The sequence below is a fragment of the Rhynchophorus ferrugineus genome, unplaced genomic scaffold, assembly GCF_030347505.1.
Source record: "Rhynchophorus ferrugineus isolate W39M unplaced genomic scaffold, kcgeb_rfMv2 rfM5, whole genome shotgun sequence".
Lineage (NCBI taxonomy): Eukaryota > Metazoa > Arthropoda > Insecta > Coleoptera > Curculionidae > Rhynchophorus > Rhynchophorus ferrugineus.
This window is the reverse complement of record NW_027472584.1, coordinates 24,749,253-24,771,909: the sequence shown is the minus strand read 5'-3', so window position 1 is coordinate 24,771,909 and position 22,657 is coordinate 24,749,253. Positions and strand designations below refer to the sequence as shown.

Here is a 22,657-nt window from a genome sequence, read left to right as displayed (position 1 = left end):
TTAAGGGGGTTCATAAAATAAAAAATATAATATTTCAAATGGTTATTTATTTTCGGCAATTTAATTATTGTATTATTTAACATTCAGTATGTACTTCAACATTTAATTACATCTAACGATTCATCAATTAGGACACAGCGTTCAATGTAATGAAAGAAACACTCCCAAGCAAATTCAGAACAGTAACTCCATTTTTTTGAAAAAAAAAAACGCTGCGCCTTTACAATTTTTTTTAAGTATTAAATGCGTTCATTTGATTGTTTAATTTGCTGAATTTTTGTCTTAGTATCTACTGTTTATCGAGCTACCTATGCTACGTCCGTTTCTAGCAAAAAATATACTTTTAAAAAGTCGAAAATATACAATAGTATAGAAAGTTATAGGTAAGGTATCCATCGTATCACAAAAAAATATAGGAATATAAAAGGCGCCTATAGTTGGCACTTTCATACAAATATAAATAAATAAAATGTAACGGTTTAAATAAATTTAAAAACAAGTATGCTCAAAAAGCATAAATTGGCAGACTTGAAGTAAAAGCGACTTTTCAATAGGATTTTTGTTAAGTTAATTTTGAGCAAAACAGGTGCGTCGAAGAAAAAACACATTCAATAATACTGACTAATGCTTACCAGCACATAAATACATGGTAATATTGTCAAGGTGGACATATTTGAAATTGACCACATATTATGTATTTTAGGACATTTATTATTACATTTCCTTAACTAATGACTAAGTGGAATGTAGAGATCAACTTTATTGAAATTGTCTTGTTGATTTTTATGAAAATATATATTATACATAACATATATACTGTGCTCTGTTACGTCTTCTGGACAGAGTAATTTCAGTTAAAGCTATTCACCACGATTTTGCCAATGGCTCTTACATATACGACATTTATTATTCTAGTCTAACATACAATTTGTTCCTATATTTAAGATGATGTATTTTCACTACTCTACATCACAAGAAGTGACATTAAGTCACTTCACCTAGTTTTAGCACAGAAAGTCAGCTCGATACCAATAACTTATATCTACGAACTGATCACTGTTATTAAAATGCAAAAATGTCATTCGCGGTATTTTCAAATTATAGTTTGTCTTTGTTATTTCTAGATTTGTGACTCTTACTTAAGTACAGGAACCAGCAAATAATTTATACTGAACTGAAGACAATGAAATAAGTACATTACCCTTCAAAAGTTTTTGAAGCGCCCTAGTTGTAGTTTACAAAAAAAATACTGCAATAAATTTGTAAACAAACATATTGCAACATAGTTCAGGAAAATGTGATTCTTTCTGGAGTGAAGCAAATTGGCCAAGGTTTTGTTTTTAAATAAGACTAATGAACTAGACTAGAAACATGCGTCAAAAAATGCGCTTAAAGTACTTAGATAAGTTAACACAAAAGATGAGTAAAATTTAACGAAAAATGTATTAATTTTTTTTTAATTTCCACTAAATATATTTAACTAACATTAACTGAATGTTTTTATAAGGTTTGAGAGTAATAAATCATAACTTAGCTGTTTTATTGTCGTTTTTTAATTACCTTATTGTTTACAAATTTTTGAACGGTAGTGTACTTTGGTTTGTATTGAAATTTTCGTTGTATTGAATGATAACATAAAAATACAACAAATCAATGAACCTTGAAGGCAGTCACTTAGCCATTGGTGTCATACTATATGAATACAGCCCAAATATTCAATAAAGAACACTGTTTCATAAAAAAGTATTATAGTTGAAATGTAAAATAAAAGGGACCACTTTGCATTAATAGAGGCTTCCATGTAATATTTACTATATAAAGCTAGATTATATTGTATTCAAGACCCCCAAAATATTGCTCACTATTAGCCTGAAGCAAATTAAAAACAAATGTTAAAATCAAGAAAAAACTCTGCTGGTCCTTTAAAACATGCTAGATATGTGGTTTCCTCAATCTCAACTTCCACTAAATTTCTTAATATTACAACATGGTTCTAAAACTTGAATATTGTTTAGTATACTTTGTTATAGACTTTATTTCAGTCATTAACATGTCATAGAAATTTTAAATCTTAAAAATTCTTTAATCTTATATGTGCAAATAATAACCTAGTTTCTAAAAGTTAGGCCTCATGTATTGTTATATTTCATGTAAATATTAAAAACGTAATTAAGTATATTTTGAACGAAAAATGAAAAATATTTATCTTAGAAAATAAAAAATATCACAGAAGTGTTTTTTTTTAATATTTATATTATTAGTATTAAAGTAGCTTAAATTTTATTACACCAAGATTAAATATGTGGAAGGCTGAAATTTTACGTCGAAAGTGTTCAGTTCCAATGATGCTGATTTTAATAGCATATAAACCACTATAAAAACGTTATAAATCCTTATATCAAGGAATTGCCAATGCCAAAAAACATACCGCACGCCACTGTACGATTGAAAAAGTAAAATATCTGTATTATGTTAATTACTTTACTTATTAAAGTGTGTTATATACACAGAAAACCCACATTGCAAATATTATAGCGTACTTAAAAATATCTTTGGTGGATATCATACTTTAAAATCTAATATTTGGCACTATAAAATCTTTAATCAAACATAATATTCGAAAGCATATTAAGATATTGGCGACTACTTCGTAGATTTAGTTAGATTAGATTCAAACACCTGTCTGATCAATGACAACATTGGTTTTCCATATATATCATATATTTAATACAGGTACTTTTAAAATAGTTAAATTTCGACGTTATATACATATGCGTTGTGATTAACCCCCAATTTTATGCAATGCATGATTAATTTTAATTATCATCGGCCATAATAATTGTGATGTTACTGGAGGGGGATTGATCAGTAAGACCCTGATGGGGTGTATACCTAACTTGGGGCTCTTTAAAAGACTTCTTCTTGACGGGTTTCGGAGTGTCTCGCTTTAAAAACGACACACTATCTAGATCTTGGTTACTGGATGTACCAGTCACCGTTTCAGTATTACTACGCCTATTGTGATCAGTTCTATTACCGAAAAAGCTATGTAAAATTCCTTTGTAGGTGTATTGACAGGTATTTTGAATTGGACCCACTGTGGCAAATAGAGCACCCAAGAAAAATGTCGCGTAGATCCAACTGACAGTCATAACGAGTATCATAAATACACCAATTTGATAATACGGCAAAATTAAAGAAAAAGTCATGAAGAAACCGGCTGCTGCAGTCGTCAGTCCTGCCATGAAACAGGGACCCATCAAATGAGACAATGCATAAACGGTGGCTTCTTCTCGGTTGTTGGCTATGTTTGTTGGACATAATTTATAATTAACTGAATAATGTAAACTAAAATCAACAGCCAAACCTATTGTGGTAGATACGGTAACCGATTCGAGAATATTCAAAGTCCATCCACACAAAACCAATCCCGCTATCGTTATAATAATACTAAACGTAATAGTAATTATCGCAAGGGTACTAATTAATGGATTTAATGTTGATATAAACAACACGAGGGTAGCTAACGCCATTGAAACAAAGATCGATATTTTAGTACCCCTCCCTAGCTCATTTTGTAAGTCATAAAAATATAAATCGCTAATAAAAAAACCGTTTCTCATTGGCGGTGGCGCCGTGTTCAGTTGCTCCACCGTCCATGACTCAACATCCTTATAAAACTCGTGGACTTCTTCAAACGATAAAGAAAAAGTAAAATTACTGTCGAATTCAATAACAACAGCCTTTATTGTCGGATTATTTTCTTTAGAGAACATAACGCCAGCTGTTTTAGGATATGTTATATCGACAGGGCCGCCGTATACTTCGGCCATTTCGTCAAAAATGCATGTATTAAACACAGACCTATTATAAGGAAACTCGGAAACTTGGCAACACGGAGTCCTATCTTTTTTAGTGAAATCATCGATACACTTTCTGTTCATACTCTTTATGAAAGTCTCAATAAAACAACTAGTTAAAGATACTCCTATCATTGGTTGATAAAAAGGCTGTTGCCTAAGATTAATACAAAAATTTCTGAGCCACTCCTGTGATTCGGGATCTGCCATATCAAAATCCGAATCATATTCTATTGTACCGAAATTTGACGGATCCAGATGATTGCCGTTATCAATCGGTTTAACACCCCATACGAATCTCAATGGTAGTTTATAGTCACTGATAAACTCCCCCTGAAAATGAAGGTGGAATATTACCTCAACCTACATATATTGGTTTTCAATTCAGTAGCAATTTTCTGCTCCTTTATATGGGCGGTATTTATGGATATTTATAATTTTGACTTGATATTAAACACTTACCTTGTCACGTTTGAACCAAAATTTGTCTCTGTACATAAAATCATATTTTTCAAACAAGTGATCCGATGAAAATAGTTGGAAATCTCTTGTACTTGGCAATCTCAATTTTGGATACACAAATACCACTACTGTTGCCCCCAAGGCAAGGGCAGTAAAAAAGATCAACCACATAAATTTTAAATTGATTATTATTTTTGTTATGAACTGCTTCTTGGCCTTCCACATTACATCTTGAATAAATGGAGAATTGATGTCAGATATATCTTAATAGTTAGGGAGTGTTACTTACTGAAACATTTACAACAGGTTGGTGATAAATTCCACCTAGACTTAAAACAGCAAAACATTTGACTAAATGCTACAAAGTAACACCTGCAAAAATATCTTGAAACACAAAATTGTTCCCAAATAACTAATCCAGCTGGGAACCAAGTTACCATTAGAATAAAATTTACTATAATGGCTGTTCCAGCAAATATACTGAAATAGACACATGTTAATATTCAATATGATGTCCTTTTTAATAAAAACATACCTGAAACAGCTAATTGCTGTAACAGAACTAACATAAGATCCCCAAAATGCAACTGCAGTTGTCAGCATTGATACGAACATAGAATTGAAGGCATGATAAAAGGTTTTTGACAAAATCTTGTTAATATTATTTTCATTGGTTTGATCCTTCTTATTAACCTGCCACATTTTGCAAAATATAAAAGTATCATCTGCTCCAATTCCTAAAAGTATATTTGTTGAAAAAAAATATGCTACCTAATTAAGCTTGCTTATATTACCAATGCATATGATAAGAGTTAACATATTCATAAAGGGGAAAAAGGAAATTTCATATACAACATCATATAAAAAATATGTAATAACCATTGTAAAAACAATGGCAATTATTGTCATAGCTGTTAAAAATAATGAGGCTGTATATATCCATATACAGATGAATATGAACACAATACCAATTCCCATTAACCAAGTGTCTCTTAAAAGATATTCATCAAATATGACACTCTTAATACCAAAATCTACAGCTACAATTGAGAGCCCTTCAAAATTTGTATTTAACTTTTCTAATTCATGGTACAAAGGTACATTTGCTATGCTGGCTGCAATAGGGAGAAATATGATAGTCTCCTCTAAAGCATGTGCTTTGGAATCCTAAAAACCGATCATTTAACAATTAATAATATTTATGTCTAAGAAAATTACCTCTGGTGGTAAAAACGACACACTTGTTAAAAAATTTAAGATGTTAAAAACTGCATCATATTTCAAACACTCTAATGGGACATTACAGTCCTTTTTACGAAAACAGTTCATGTAAAGTTCATTTCTGTGAAAAAATGGTGCACACTTTGTTAAAATATCTTTTGTTTTGGTTATATCATCTTCCTGTAAAACAGTATGATTTTTGTCTAATGTTTAAATGTTTATTAAAATAACTGAAACTCACCTGAATATTTAGGCATGTTTTTCTATTATGTAAAGCAGCTATATAATTAGGTAATGTCCAAGGTTTGCAACAGTTTCCTGAATTCGAAATACACAAGCTAGGAACATTTTTTAAATTCATAAGACTATTTTCCAATTTACACATTGATTGTATATGATGCCATGTAAATAAATCTTCTTTATTTGGACTACTCACAACAATATGTGCATATTTTTCATCTGGAGCACCACAAAAGTGTCTTTCATATACAGCATGTCTATTGTTTGAATTTGTTATATTTTGTAAATAATCAAGACCAAATTGAGGATTATCTGTTGCATTTTTTTCATTTGTTATTACCTACAAGACCAAAAATATTAAATGATGTCTCGGTTTACAAGATCTTAAACATACCTTCCCATAAACAGTTTCATTTTTAGGATCATACTCAATATAATTTTTCTGACCGTATAATTTACTTTTTGGATTCTTTGATTTTCTTCTTCTTCCTTCCATTTTTACCCGAGGTTCAATTGAATAAGAATTACTAGAAATATTTCTTGTTCTTAAATACTCCTTGGGATTTTTGGTTAAATAACCGGAAGGCTTGCACTCATTTTCTAAATTTTGCCATGTTGTTAAGCGATCTGAAATAACTGTACCTCTAGTAGAAAAACCCTGAAATTAGTACAATTTTTAAAAAATTCATCAAAACCAACAAAAAATAATTTCAAAATTACACACCATTTGCGGATCCTGAAAATTTGGAAGTTTCAGAGTTTTCACCGTAAATGGCAAAGTTAAACAGGTACAAGAAAACACTGAGATAGCCAGCAAAACAATGTATGGATGTTTTATTAAAAAATTTATATACCATGCTTGGTAATTCATCGTGTATTACTTATAATTTTGCGTTTACGTTCTGTTTTCATTTTGATTCTACTCGCTAAAAAAATAAACAAACAAAATCTTCAATAAATTTTAGCTGTAAATAATTCAAACTGTTACAAATATTACTAACATATACTTACAAACATTTACACCATAACTAAACGCTCAATATAACAAATATAAATTTAATATGAATTTAAACTTGATAGGGAGGCTGCAGGCAGTGGTGAAGAATGAAAAATCAACCCTTTAAGCTAATGATGGTAACAATCGAACGAAAAAATATAAAAACATTCGATAATCGCAAAATATTCGAATAGCTCGATAGTAAAAAAAGTAATCGAATTATTAACACATTTATTCGTTGACAGTTCAATATGAATACATGCCTAGGAATGTTTCCTTTAGAAATAATTAATCCCTTGTTAAACTCACATTGAAATAAAAGACAAGAGATAATTCTTGGGTTCTTTATGTTTTGGAGAACAGCTTATGCAAATGCTAGCGCAAAATTAATTTTTATTTTAGTGTTACTAATTTATAAAAAAATAACCAAATAATATCACATTTTCACCACATTTTAATAATACTTATATGCAACGTCAAGTGGGACACGGTGAATCCAAAATTATAAAAAATTTAAACTTCAACTAATAATTAACGAAAACCCTAAAATGAATTCATAAAATATATAATTTATTCGATACTCCATTTTATTCGATATTCGCTTCCCAACACTACTTTAAAAATGCTTGCTGTCACTTGTCCCTCCTGTCAGTCAAATTAGAGGGATACCTTTATCTTTATTTATATATTAGCAAAATTAAATATATTTCCATTAATTGAAACTTTTACAATTTAAGAAACTAATGGAAAGATATGTCGTATTAATATTAGGGTGTAAACTCAAATAAAATATTTGTATTTTCTACAAATAGTTTTAATGTTTAACAATAATTTATGGTTTCTGTAAAATATGTATAGCTCAATATTAACTAAGCTGTAGTAAGAAATACCAAGTTTTATCATAATATAGATTTATAATGAATAAAAATCATTAGGAGTAAATTGGCGGATGCGCCGGCACAGAAAAATGAAAAATGAATTTTTAAAAATAATTTGGTTTCAAATTTTAAGTTTTCGTGTTTGGTGGAATTTTAACATTACTGAATAATATTGCAAAAATAAAACAAAAATTATAAAATAAAAGTTATAGTACCCCTGGTGGGACTCGAACCCACAATCCCCTGCTTAGGAGGCAGATGCCTTATCCATTAGGCCACAGGGGCTTAGTCTGGGTTTGGGAATACGTGCTATATCTAAACAGAGCTTTTAAATAATAGCTAAAAAATTAAGTTTTGATATTAATTATTTTTTATAAATAATTAAACAAACAAATAAATTCTTAAAATAATAAATTATACTACTTCCTTGATATGCTATTTCTTATGATTAAAATATTATACAATTTAGATATAGGTATCCAAGAAAATTGTATAACTGGCAAATCACGTAAATTGGAATAAAATAGTAGTAAGAAAATCGGCTGTAAAAACAACAACGTTATTTATAAAAAGCAGAGTATAATAATAACAGCGGAAGAAGCAATTTTGTGCGAGGGCCGATTGGGGTCTAGCCAGGCGGTTTTTTCAATTATAAACTCTATTTGGCTTAGCACAGATTGTTGTGTAATCAGTTTAGCTCGTTACGAAGCGCGGGCACTCGACAGTGAACTACATCGAGAAATAACTAACTAAAGCCAACCTAAACCTTAACTGGAGTAGAATGATTGCATTTTGGAGTCCCAGACCGCAACGTTGTTACAACATCGTTATTCACAAATATTATTCATTTTCCGATTTTCCCATTCTCTTCTCCTTCCCATTTCCATTATGTCTTATTTAAAATCTCATCTTTATTTAAATTCGCTTTATGCAATTCTTCTTCGTTATATTTATTCATTTAAACAGATATAGAAAAGACAATTCCTGCTTCAGAAATATATCATTTAGTAACGTAACTAACATTCAACTTGCTACCTGATACTCAACTTGATACAAGTTGTAGTATCAAGGCTCATTTTTGAACGAGAGTCTAGTTCTGGAGAATCACCGCATGCGCACAAGGATTTGTAACGTTGCCAGTTGTTGAAAATTACACGTATATTTGAAGAATATAATATAAATAGAATAAGTTATCTTGAATTCACAAGTTAACCTAATATCTCTGTTGAGACCCAAGTTAAAATGTTTTGATATATTTTTCGTCCCCTATAAAATAAAAAATGTAATATGAAGAACCTTTTATAAATATTTCTTATTTTAAAATAATCTTGAAAAGAAAAAAGAGAAAATAAAAAAATATGTAATTATTTATCAATATATAAATACTACATTAGCAAACCAAAGTGATAGTACTAGTAAATTATTCGTATATTTCAAGAGTATAATATATATTCTCTATTTCACAAATTAGCCTAAAATCTCACTTGAAACTCAAGTTCAAATTTAACTCTGTTAAGTATATTGTCTATTATTTTAAGTTTATATATTATAGCTATGTTGTTTAACTTAGTTTTTCTCAATATTTTTACTAAAATAACAACATCCAATCTTAAAAATCTTCAAGCGAGTCAAAATTCAATTTTTCTTGCTCAATTTTAATGCTGTGGATTTACTATATGACCAACGAGCTGTGACGAGATTATTTCGCAGGGTTAACTATGCCTAAAATATAATGAATTTGGTACAGAAGTTGATACAGTTTGTAAAATTAAAATAAAAATTGAATGGATACGCACCTTGATGAAATGTCTTCATGTCTCTGTTTAGATTAAAAGTGTTATAAAAGACTTTCTGACAATATTCACAAATCCATAATTTATCCATTATTGCCTACCATTTATAATCAAAATATGAACAGTACAAGAACAAGTAAACTATAAACAGCAAAATTCTTGGATTTTACATCTCGATTGTTTGTAAATGGCAACGTCGCAAAATCAGCGAAAATACCGAAGTTTACCGAATACCGGTTGGGATTTTCCAGAAATAACTACTACTCACTAATGTGTAGTTTATTCAAAGTTATTTTGTACATACGTCATCAAGATATTTAATATATTGCCTGCCGCAATTTGTAAATTCGTTTTGGAATCAGACAATATTTTTCTTCTCATTTTATTCTAGTTAAAAAAAGATACAATACTGTCTGATTAGTTCAACCACCTAAACGAATGAGCCTGTCAAAGTCGTCCGGTTCTCAGACATCACAAATTTAGATGGCGTATGTACAAAATAACTTTGAATAGACTATATATGTTAAATTGAATTGCCGCGTTTCACAATGACATATATACGTTAATGTCAAACTTTCATGTTAAGAAATCGTTCATATGATTTTTGAAAAACATTGGGAAATATTTAGAAAAGAGTGGATGCAGGAGAGGCAAGAGATTGGTTGAAAAAGATGGGCCACTCCATATCAATATAATATCATCATCATAATCATCATGGAGAAAATCTTAATCGTATTAAAAAATAACAATCAAAACCTTAGACAGAAATAATAATGATTTAATTAGTTACTGTTTGTTTTAATAAAACATCATCTATGTTCTTTCTAATCATTCTAGTCTCGCTTATAAAACAAGAAAGATTCGGGGCAATTCATGTGGGATTTGTAACAACAATGATCCCGGCACATGTTCCGGAATAAAGAAAAAGAAATACTAAAGACCATTATTTAAATGACATATCGGTAAGCACCAAACAAACGAACCGTTAATAGATGGCGACACGTGCACGTCTAATATGCTAGTTAAGGGAAGTGGTTGGTTATTATAACGATCGTTAGACACGTGTAGTAGCTCTAAAACTTGTCTCATTTTTCTATTCGTAATAGTACAATAGACTTGTGGTGGCGTGGTGGGTATAAACATTATACAGTTGCGAATCGGTGGAAAAATAGTTCCATTATTATTTTTATTGTATTTTATTGTTTTAATTATTTAGCCTAAATGAAAGTTACGATAAATATTAATAATAGGGTATTAAAATTGGTATTTCTGATAAAAGCCAGAGCTAAATAAGTTGTCTTTTGGATCAGGTGGATTGTCAGTTATCAGTTGTCAAAAACCTCAGAACAGATTCATGTTTCTGTAGTTCAGTTATATAGGAATAGAAAAAGGAATTTTATAAAAAGTAAAATTGTTGTACAAGTCTGGAACAGCTGTTTAGATTCATTCAAATAGTTTGGTTCTTGTACAATCCACTAGAAAATACAATCAAATAGTTAAACCCCTTTCTGATGATGTATCACGTGTAATCAACAACTTTAGAGACCATCGCTTAATAAATCCGGAGCCTGACATATAGATGACACTATTAACATCCATTACTTTGCCGTATAGTTCTGATCTGCCCCCCAGTGAGTACTGATTGTTTTCAGACCTCAAAGAAACATTTCAAGGAAGAAGGTTTACCCTTAATGAAGAAGTGGTTGCTGCAGTTAAAGCTTATTTTGGTAAAATAAACCAATTCTTCAATGAAAAAGTTATAAAAAAACTGGGTGATAAAAAATGTGTAACATATATATGATTTAAAAAGTATCTTTAATTATAAACATTCAGGCACCCAATAAATAATGTTGCAGGAACGTTACATTATGTTGAGTAAAGAGGGTAATGACAATTTATTGAAGTAAAACAATTATTAATTATAAACATTCAACAACTTTCAATTTATCAATATAAGTACGGAAGATTGCTTTAGTGTGAAGATAATACATACGCCGTTACATTGAAGATGCAATTATAGGAATATTAAAAAGTTTACATTTCCGTTCGCAATGTTGCCAGATTGTTTGAATTGTATTTATATGTGGAGAATATATAGTCAGTTTAATAAAACAGTGAATTAACGTCATCTAAATTTATGACGTCAAAACGTTGCAATGTTGCCGTTTCAACATTTAGTTTTAGTTCATTATGGCTTTGACAGACTAAATAAAGTGATGAAAGAAAAATAATTTGAATGATATAATTTAGTTTGACATTATAGTTTATCTATTACATATATTATATCGTTCCTGTTTGAAGTAACTGATTAGAGACGCAATATTTTTCCGACTTTGACTAACTAATGGCTCTGGTTAAGAATTAGAGTGATATTAACCAGTGATTCGAAATGTATCAAAACAGGCCATGCAAAAAAACAACGTTTGTTGTTTTTTTTTACCGGAAATTATGATCACTGATGATTTGAAGAATTTTGCAGCAGTTTGACAACCTGGCGAATTTTGTACGGTGATTCGGTCATATATTCAGAATTAAATGAAGGAAAATATTTTATGATTCTGGAACGAATTTACAAATTGCGACAGGCAATACATTCGACATCGTGTTAACGTGAGTTCATTGTTATTTTGAATAAACTATAGTATACTTATATATTGTGTTGAACCTTGAATGTAGTTTATTAAAAGACTATGTACTTGATCAGTTAAAGTTAAAAAATTTTATCAATAAAGAAAGTCTAATGTTAATATTTTATATTATTACCAATTTCTGGAAATTAAGCAACAGCTGACCCCTTAATTATTTATAATGAAATTAAAACCGAAAACAAAAGGCTCGTAAATTGGACGAACACATGGCCTGTAGCTGTGTAAAGAAAATATGTGAGCAAACTGGCAACATCGTGCTCCTTTCAATTACAAAAATACGTACAGCTAAATAATACGGTAGTTTTTTTGTTGGTGACAATTAAATTTGAGCACACATCGCGTAATTCAAGAGTGAAAAGGCAATTTTCAATCTAAAATTTTTCTTTGGCGATTATTGTTGTTGGAAGAAGGGACGGGGACAAAATTGACAAGCTAATTTAACTACACGTAGCTTTGGAGGCAGCCCGTAATTGAAAATAAAACGCGGCAAGCGTGAAACAGTACCGTGTCAGTTCATTTACTAAACACGGTCCAACGGGCTTGGGGTTGCGCACAGCTCTGTTCTGCCTAACTCTGTCTCTTGGGGCTTGCGGCTCTCCATGTATTATTCATCCAACATTCAATTATATCTCAAATCTGACCGTCCTTATTATTCCGACACATCAGACATTTTTGCGAATAACTTTTAAGCATAAAATTGTTACTTCTCCAGAGATCAACTACATTTTTATTTTATATCCAGCACAGTGACAATGTACTAACTATTTATATGTTTAAATTGTTTTGTTAAGTAATAAAACAGCTGACGGGACGTTAAAAACAATCATTTTGTTTATAGTTTCTTGTAATAGATATAATTTAACATATTTAAGAGATTATTAAGAAAAAAAAAGTTCAAGTATTAATGTATTACAGTATTACACTAAATGTACATGTTATCGCTATTTTCAGCGACGCATTGTCAGTACTGCTGTCATTTTACAAACGATCGAAATGACTACAGAAAAATAAAACAATGTAGCATATGACTGTTTAATTCTACCCACGCGCATTTCGATAATCTGCATTAGGTTATGTTTATTACTTGTTATAAATAATTGTAAGTTAGGAAAAAGTAACAAAACTTTTGATCACAACAAAAAAACACAGTGTTTAAAATTAATTCACATTGACAGTTAATAAAGTAGCACGGTGTAAAAAATTCCATGCATAAATAGAGAACATTTCATCCAACAAATACTGATAGTTGTACAATTCAAAAATAGAGTTGGCCTTGGAAGCATTCACCAAAATGTTTAAAATTATAAATCAATAACCTATACTTGGCTTAGTGATTGAAAAATATGACACTAGTTAAACAACGTCAAAACACGAAAAATTCATAATCTTCAGATTCATATAAATTACAATTCATCGGTCTATTACTACAACTTTTTCGTGGATAACAATAAATAACAAACCAAAAATAACGATAATTTCTAAGCTTACTTTTATTTGGAAGGGTGGAACACTTCAAAAGGTATCTACAATTAAGCTCAGAACAGTGGCGTCCTTAGTACATCAATTAAAATTAATTTTATTTAATTGATACTATAAAATATCGATTTTATTTCTATGCTATTAGGTACTTGCAAGTATTCTGATCATTTTTTTCACATTAAAAATGCGATCTTTAGATCCATTTTAGCACTTCTTCATCTTCACTCTGACATATGGTTTCACATTTAACCTGTAACAATGTATTCTTTACGTCTTGCAACGTGTTTCGAGCATTGTTTGATCCTGACGGTCGTTCTTTGACAATGACATCAAAATCATCAATTTTAGATTGTTGAAGTCGAAAACCGACAATCGAATTGTCATCAAAATCATCGAATTTAACAGTTTAATTTCACCAATAGATGTCGTTGATCAAAATACACGCAAGCGCCTATTATATTAAATAACTAGACATCGTCAAACTAAATATTAAATACACTTACATTTGATTGAGTGTTTTTATTTTATTTTTTTCTGCGCGCCTCTGTGAGGTATTTGGAATAAAATAGAGCTTAAGGCCCACCCTTGTTGATATCCAGTGCGATAACAGTCATTTTTATGACTTGAAAATAATTACTGTAAAATGTTTGCCGTGCCAAATCAATTTTTATGACCATATGTTATGACGGGTAATCAGATACCTCATTGTCTTCCCCATGGCAAAATGTTATTCGCAATATTGAATAAGTATATATTGTTTTTCAGGGTACACATTGTATTAATCAACACATCGTATGCAGGAAATATTAGTTTGAATCATTCGTTAGCATTGTCTGTATGAAAAAAATGGTCTAAATAAAAGTTCTTCAATTTTTTCGGTTACCACGAAGGGTATAAGTACAACACGTCAGACATAACGCTGGGCACGTTATGTTATATGATATCCCCAGGGAGCCATTTCAGATTTTGGAGATTCTTATAAGATACGGCTTACAACAGATTCACTTTATCCTAACAGTTACATTATTTATTTCCTCACATTTTTCAAATGAAAATTAATTTTAGCTGTTTCTTTCCTCCGATATATCACAGAGCAGAACTAAAAGGATTTAGTACGTTGTTATATAACAATGGTTAACAAATAATTGCTTTTTATGATTCATTAAGCCTCTATAATAATGTTAACACTTTCGTCAAATACAATGGTGTTAAAAGAAAATGGTTATTTGTAAACACGCAATATTCTTTTAAATACTCTAAAACCTTAGTCAAAATTAAATATTAATGCGGTGAAATTATTCATTTTAGGCTAGTTATAATAATTAGAAAAATGAAGTACAACACTTTTTTTTTAACATTAATACTATTTTTATAAAACAGGATTTTTCTTATGTGACAACTGTACCAAAAATAATGTAATCAATCATATTAATATTATTTTAATACCAAAATATTTTTTTAAATTGCCAAGTGTTATAAAAGTAAACAACTAGCACTCGGAATTGTAAACATATTTTTTAATTAAATTTGGTCAGTATTTTTTTTAAATCTTAAACTTACTAGAATTTATCCTATTAGCCATGCCTGACAATCCGGAAAAAATTTCAAATATATATTAATCAATTAAGATATTAAGTTGAAAGTAAAATAAACATATTAATAAAAAAAATGCAGGAAATATAATAGAATATCTAAACGGTGAATTGAATAAATAGGAATTGAAAACTATTTAATAATTCCAATATTTCTTGGGAAATATTGACAAATTATCATCAATAATTGACGTCACGGCTACGTTTAAAATTCCCTTCCACAATATGTGTTTTTTTGTCTGACAAAACTCATAGAACATTTGATTTTTCGGTATGTTATTTATTTGGTATTTGGTTGTTATTTATACCAGTAATATATACAATGTAAAATTGTTTTAAATTTTATATAGTTCTATATCATCAAAATTATAAGTGATATATTCAATTGAAATTATATTAAGCTAAAAAATAAAATATATATTGACAGAAAAACATATATAGACATAATACTGAAATATTTGTTTTCACTTGCGAAAAATTGCAACACGTTCAAACAAAAATATTAAGATATAATGTATAAATAACTATTAAAATTTACTGAACGTTTGTTTTCAAATTTTAAACTTTATCGATAACCTTTAACCAATCTATGACAATATAGAAAGATGGAGTTTCAATTTCGAATATATATTGACCAAACAAGATATTCAGCAGAAAAATAAAATATATCCCTTGATAAAAAAAATGTATATATGCTTAAAAAGAAAATTGGGATATTGGCTTTGCAAATCCCATATAGATGAAGGAAAAGGGTAGTGGTTTTCTAAAGTTTATTTCATTTCGAGGCAGAAAGAGTTTCGGAGTGTTTAGGCCAGTATAGACGTTACATACATTTAGAACTTCCTTCTATTACATGTTAAAATCCGGGATAATCTTCTCCTCGTACTGGGTAACTCAATAATAGTAATAATTGAACTGCCTGAGGTATTATACCACATGAATACACTCTGGCTTACCTAATGGTATTTACAGCGATTGAAAACTTGTGCATTAACCGTATCAATTTTGGATATATGTATGTCTGCGTGCATATGTACAATATGCATAATGTTATTAACTCTATAATTAACAAACTAAGCATTTGTATTTATATTTTTAATAAAATTTTATTATTATGATTCATATATATATATATATATATATATATATATATATATATATATATATATATATATATATATATATATATATAACAGGTCAATTGAATAGTCACCGGCCTACCACAGTAAAACACATTTTTTGGCAAAATTAGTTTTCTTTATTCAACATAATTCCCTTTCAGGGTGATACACTGATTATAGTGACCGTCGAACTTTTCGATAACATTTTTGTAGCAGGATTTGTCATTTGCTCCAAAATAGATCTCAGTTTCGGCGATCACCTCTTCATTCGACGAAAATTTCTTCCCAGCGAGCATTCTTTAGAGGTGTGAGAACAGGAAATAGTCGATGGGGGCCAGATCTGGAGAATACGGTGGATGACGAGGCAATTCGAAGCCCAATTCAAGGATTTTTGCCATCGTTTTCAGGGACTTGTGACACGGTGCATTGTGTTGGTTAAGTAGCACTTTCTTTTTCTTCAAATACGGTTTTTCGGCGATTTTGTCCTTCAAACGGTCCAATAACGCTATGTAATAGTTGCTGTTGATGGTCCTTACTTTTTCAAGGTAGTCAATGAAAATTATTCCATGCGTATCACAAAATACAGACGTCATAGCCTTGCCAGCCGACGGTTGCGTTTTTCCACGCTTTGGTGCGGGTTCATCGTGTGCAGTCCACTCGGATGACTGTCGATTGGACTTCGGGGTGAAAGATGGAGCCATGTTTCATCCATTGTCACATATCGACGAAAAAACTCTGGATTATTACGCTTTATCATCTTCAAACATTGCTCCTAATCATTAACTCGTCGATGTTTTTGGTCAAAAGTGAGCTCGTGCGGCATCGACTTTACACAGAGCTTTCTCATACCCAAATATTCGTAAATGATATTAGATACACATTCATTTGATATCTTTAGAGTGTCTGCTATTTCATTCAGTGTGAATTTACGATCATTCAAAAATGATTTTTGTGGATTTTTTAAACGTTTTCGACGGTAACAACTTCTTTTGGTCGTCCACTGCGTTCACCGTCTTCGGTGCTTATTTCACCACGTCTAAACTTAGCATACCAATCCTTGATGGTTTCCTGGGGCAGTGTCCGAAAACTTAGCATCAAGCCAAGTTTTTGCTTTAACTGTATATTTTCCCGTCAAAAAGCGATATTTTATCAACACGCGAAATTCCTTTTTATCCATTTTTTTTACAATAACAAAAGTTGCTTCACTCAAAATACTATAATTCACAAACTAATGATCCGACAGCTGCGCTTAAATTCCTACGCGCATCTTTTGAGGGTTAGAGCTAACTAAAAAACATATGGATTTAATTCTAGTAGCCCCATCTATGTGTCAGACCGAGGACTTTCCAATTGACCTGTTATATATTTAACATAAAGTTTTTATAGAAATAAAAAATGGTATTAGTGCAAAAAGATTCCTAATTTTAACCTTTTTATCGGGAAAATATTAATGGACCTTTTTAGAACGATTTATGTTTTGCCTCAAAATAGACCTCAATTTCGTCGATAACACCTTCATTCGAGCGAAATTTCTTACCCGCGAGCATTCTTTTGAAGACTGAGAACAGCCAGTAGTCGCTGGGAGGTAAATCTGGCGAATTCGGTGGATATGGGAGCAATTCGAATTTCAATTCATATAGTTTTGCCATTGTTTTGATTGACTTGTGACACAGTGCGTTATCTTGATGAAACAAAATTTGTTTCTTTGTCATATCGCCTATGACACGAATTAATGTTATATATATCATTTTGATCGATGACTTCTGGTCGTCGAAAACTGGATCAAAGTATCTTTTATTACGTCCCATACATTTTTTAAAATAGCTTGGTTTGATCAGATTCAAACAGCTTGTGATGAACAACTTCTCTCCCACTAAGCATTTGGCATTACTTTCCTTGACATCGATGCGGAATTTGCAAACTTTTGCGAATTTCATGTTTTCATCGTCTTAAAAATTGAAATATTAGATAAAAATATTTAAATAAAATTAACATAAATAAAATATTTTTAACAAAAAAATTTAACCAACTTCAAAAAATAAATAAGGAACTCACTAAACATTAAAAAATAATTAAACTTTTTTTTTAACACAAAAAAAACATTTTCAAATAAAATAAAAAAACCAAACAGTAAAATTAATTTAGATTTGTTTTGTTGGTAATTAAATTTTCTGTATATGTCACAAAATTATATATATTATTTTTGATTTTTTTGGGCTCGGCACCGTCCTCAAAATGACCAGTTGGTAGTAGTTAAAATAATATTTTTTTATATATATTTTAAAGTCTCCTTTTACCAACTATGGATTTATCTGGACTGGGCCTAAAGTTTAACGTGGACTCCGAATCACGGTCCTCAGCATTAAGCCTACCGACTGGCGAGTGACCAACTTTAGAAATCATCCCAGAAGACATCCGGTCTTACCCAGCCTGGTTACTGGCGTGACTGGGATCATTTTCCTTGTCGGATTTTACACTCTTGCCTAGAACATTCACAAATTTTAAACAATCACAAACATAAATTTACGACCATGCCCCAGCAGGATTCGAACCCGTGGCTATCGCAACAGTAGGAGGACCGTCTAAAATAATATTGTAAATAGACAAATAGGTTTAGGTGGGTATTAAGCTAAATTGTGTGTATATAGTAAAATATAAAATACGTTTTGAAAATGTTTTTCTTTGTATTAAAAATCTAAGTATGATTATTTATCAATTTTTAGTGAGTTCCTTATTTATTTTTTGAAGCCAGTTAAATTTTTTGTTAAAAATATTTTATTTTTCTCTTTTTAGTGCTAGATATTTACTCAGTAAATTACGCAGTTATTTTATTTAATATTACAATGGGTAGGCCAACTAAAGTAAAGATGCAACCCGTATGAGGAAAAATAGGTATAAAGAAACACTGATTGAAAATAAGGAGCGCTTCAGAACCCGGGTTTCACTACCTAACTTAAGTGATTTGACAAATATTCTACTTAAACAACAAAAAGTTATCATCCCCGCCGAGAATCGAACCCGCGACTTTCGTTTGGGAGCTAAACGCTTTAACCATTACACCATAGAAGCAGTCGCCTATAGTAATATTTGTTCGAGCTCTTATATATTATAATTAGTGCTTAAGAAGCAAACTGAATAGCTTCTGCAATGAACGACTTACACAAATATCTGATTATTTTATATAAAAAATATGTGAAAACTTTATACGTGCCTTCGAATTTTGAACCTTTGCCTCGATTTGTCCCCTTTTCCCCAACAGACCCTGATTTGGCTCCAGTTGGACCACTTCGGAAGAGCACTCTTTCAAGTAAAAAAAGAATTTTGAAAATCGGCCCACAACTAACGGAGAAATCGACGAATATACATTTAAAAATATATACAGCCGAACATAGAACCTCCTCCTTTTTTGAGTCGGTTAAAAATGAGATAATGTATAGTGTACAAAAGATTTATAATATAATACATAATGTAAAAAACTTATTTATGTTATACACCTAAATATTAGACTTTTAGGGTTGAGACGGAATACACCAAAAATATAATAAAATTGATAATTCTACATCCAAAAAATGTAAACTTTGTAAATATTAAAATACCCTCGTATAAAAATATAAAACGATTTCATTTAGTACTAGTGAATGAAATATGCAATTTATGTTAAAATTAAATCATAACTATGTTTTACAACAAATATTTACTTCTCAAATTATTATTTATATTCAATGAAACACTCAACGTGTTATTTTGAGAAAATATCTCGAACAGTTTTATATTTTTCAGGCTTCAAGTTTGTCACAATGTTTAATTTGTACACTATAATATGGGGTATAGTTCTTACCGCCACTTATTACCTATGGGTTGATGATGACTAGACACAGTTCAGTGTATGGTTAGATACATTTCAGGTAAACGATGTTAGTTTAGAGAAACCAATTGACTAATGAAGTATTTGTTTTTATTTTCAGGGAACTCAGACATTTATAACATAACAAATATTTTGTTTAAATATTATTTAATTTTAAAATGTGATGTTTAGTTTACAATAACATAAATAAAAATATCTATCATTAAAAATTGTTATTCAAGTAGCAAAATGCCTTTTAAGTCGAACCACATATTTTTCCAGTTTGTATCACATAATTACGAGATGAAAAAAAAAACATTTACTTTTTAAAAAGTCATTGAATAAGGCGCTTAAACTAAAGCTGTATATATTTTTTTCTAATTCCTTTTTATTCAGACCCCAACACTTCTTTTCAATCGGTGGTTCTTTTGAGGAATATAGATACTCATTTTTAAATTGGGATGTATTTGAAAAGAAATTAATTGGCAATTTTACTTACTCGCAAAAATCTCGAACGATTCTGATGCTACTAAAACAAATTATAATGCAAACCCTTGCCAAAAGTACAGTTAAGCCTTAACAAAACGAATTTTTACTCAACAAAATCCTACTCTGATTTTATCGGATAACATTTTCAGTTATGTAGTTTTAATTAATTATCTGTATGTACAAAAACATTAAGAGGACAATTACACAATTATAGAAATGTATAAAATCATCCAGAATTGTAGGTAATATAACACATTTTTAACCAGATCCATTTGATTTCTTTGACATTTGATCATACACCCGTTTACTATTCAAGATTTAATCAATTCTTCAATTTAGGTTCAGTGTTTGATTTTATTAGTTATTTGACAGTCATCCAAGATAGATTTCTTGAATTTAGTTTGAACTCTTTACTACTTTTATTAATCCATGTCATAATATTGCAATCGTGTAACTTTACAAGTGCACTTTTAAAAACCTATTAAAACTAACACCAGGCCACCCTATTCAACCATGCACTTGTCCTGTCAAAAATTTCATAATTCAAATTGTCAAAATTGAATCAAAAGTGACTTAAAATTATTATGAAATATTAATGTCACACAATGTTTACAGATGGTGGAAAATTCAATAATTATATTGAAAGCGAAAGTTAATTTATTTTTTAAACAAATAACCACATTTGTAAAAGATAAAAACGAATCTTTTCGATATATAAAAGTTATTTTTATATACCTCCCTTAAAAAATATAGATTTTTTTTAAATGGAATATCTTTAAAATTGATGCTGTAAATGTCAATGTCAATGTTATAATGTTATCGTTGAAACAAAAGATATTTTATTTGTCTCCAAAATTACTTAATATGATTTTTATTTACGTTATTCTAAAGAAATACCGCAAAATTCAATAAAAAAATTAAAAGCAAAAGTTAATTTATTTTTTAATCAAATAACAAAATTTGTAAAAGATAAAAACGAATCTTTTCGATATATATAAGTTATTTTGATGTACCTTCCTCAAAAAATATAGATTTTTTAAATGGGATTTCTTTAAAATTGATGCTATAAATGTCAATGTCAATGTCATAATGTTATCGTTGAAACAAAAGATATTTTATTTGTTTTCAGAATTGCTTAATATGATTTTTATTTACATTGTTCTAAAGAAATACCGCAAAATTCAATAAATCAATTGAAAGCAAAAGTTAATTTATTTTTTAAACAAATAGCAAAATTTGTAAATGAGAAAAACGAATATTTTCGATATATAAAAGTTATATTGATATACCTTCCTCAAGAAGTACAATGTTTTTAAATGGGATTTCTTTAAAAACGAAGCACTAAATGTCAATGTCAATGTCATAATTTTATCGTTGAAACAAAAATTATATTATTTGGCTCTAAACTTGGTTAATTCGAGTTTTATTTTAATTGCTGTAAAGAAATACCGCAAAATTCAATAATTAAATTGAAAGCAAAAGTAAATTCATTTTTCAAACAAATAACACAATTTCAAAAAGATAAAAACGAATCTGTTCGATATATAAAAGTAATTTTGAAACGCATTGAAAAGTCGAGAATCTAAATTAAAGCTAGAAACCAAAAGGAGAAAAAAAACAAATATAACTTAAATTTACCTCAGAAACGAAGAGATAAATCAGAAATCTCACATTTAATATTAACAAGCAGCTTCAACGGAGAAACCAAAATACCATTGGTCAGTCGTTAAGGGTTGGTGATGCCTGTTCGCAATCTCCCGTCTCTATTGGATAAAGTAGAGGGTTGAAATGTAAACACAACCCCATTTCCAGTGTTCAAGGCGGAGCTTGAAAAGGGTAATCTTCTACGCTGGAAAATGTTGTCATTTTCACCCCGGATGTCTTGGTGGTTAGTTTGATACAGAATTGTGTATACTTGTTATAAAAGTGTCGTTATTTTGTTGTTTTTATGCTAATAATAAATAGTGTTTTAATCTAGTGCTAGTTTTAATCGAAATATTGATGTAAGTATTAAATTATTTCAGTTTTTCAAT

At 29.9% G+C, this 22,657-nt stretch overlaps 1 protein-coding gene, 1 long non-coding RNA gene and 1 other non-coding gene across 3 annotated transcripts; 1 reads left to right on the top strand and 2 right to left on the bottom strand.

The window, feature by feature from the left end:
• Window positions 1–30: 30 nt before the first annotated feature.
• disp (RND transporter family member dispatched) lies at window positions 31–6,929 on the bottom strand. Its single transcript, XM_076406309.1, has 10 exons — window positions 6,795–6,929; window positions 6,508–6,709; window positions 6,178–6,441; window positions 5,785–6,123; window positions 5,541–5,723; window positions 5,117–5,489; window positions 4,858–5,059; window positions 4,612–4,802; window positions 4,323–4,552; window positions 31–4,193 (listed from the first exon to the last, which is right to left on the bottom strand). The coding sequence occupies exons 2-10, from the start codon at window positions 6,652–6,654 to the stop codon at window positions 2,817–2,819; spliced, it is 3,306 nt and encodes a 1,101-aa protein (XP_076262424.1). The 5' UTR covers window positions 6,655–6,709; window positions 6,795–6,929; the 3' UTR covers window positions 31–2,816.
• Window positions 6,930–7,870: 941 nt separating this feature from the next.
• On the bottom strand, window positions 7,871–7,943 carry TRNAR-CCU (transfer RNA arginine (anticodon CCU)). The gene has a single exon. It is a non-coding gene; the product is annotated as a tRNA-Arg (tRNA).
• A 12,111-nt stretch (window positions 7,944–20,054) lies between these two features.
• LOC143196922 (uncharacterized) lies at window positions 20,055–20,365 on the top strand. Its single transcript, XR_013005882.1, has 2 exons — window positions 20,055–20,196; window positions 20,257–20,365. It is a non-coding gene; the product is annotated as an uncharacterized LOC143196922 (long non-coding RNA).
• The last annotated feature ends 2,292 nt before the right edge of the window (window positions 20,366–22,657 follow it).

Coding starts and splice junctions, on each gene's coding strand:
- disp (XM_076406309.1), bottom strand. CDS start 6,654: ATGAATTACCAAGCATGGTATATAAATTTTTTAATAAAACATCCATAC. Junction 6,442..6,507: donor ATTTTCAGGATCCGCAAATG/GTGTGTAATTTT, acceptor TACTAATTTCAG/GGTTTTTCTACTAGAGGTAC. Junction 5,060..5,116: donor AACTCTTATCATATGCATTG/GTAATATAAGCA, acceptor ATATACTTTTAG/GAATTGGAGCAGATGATACT.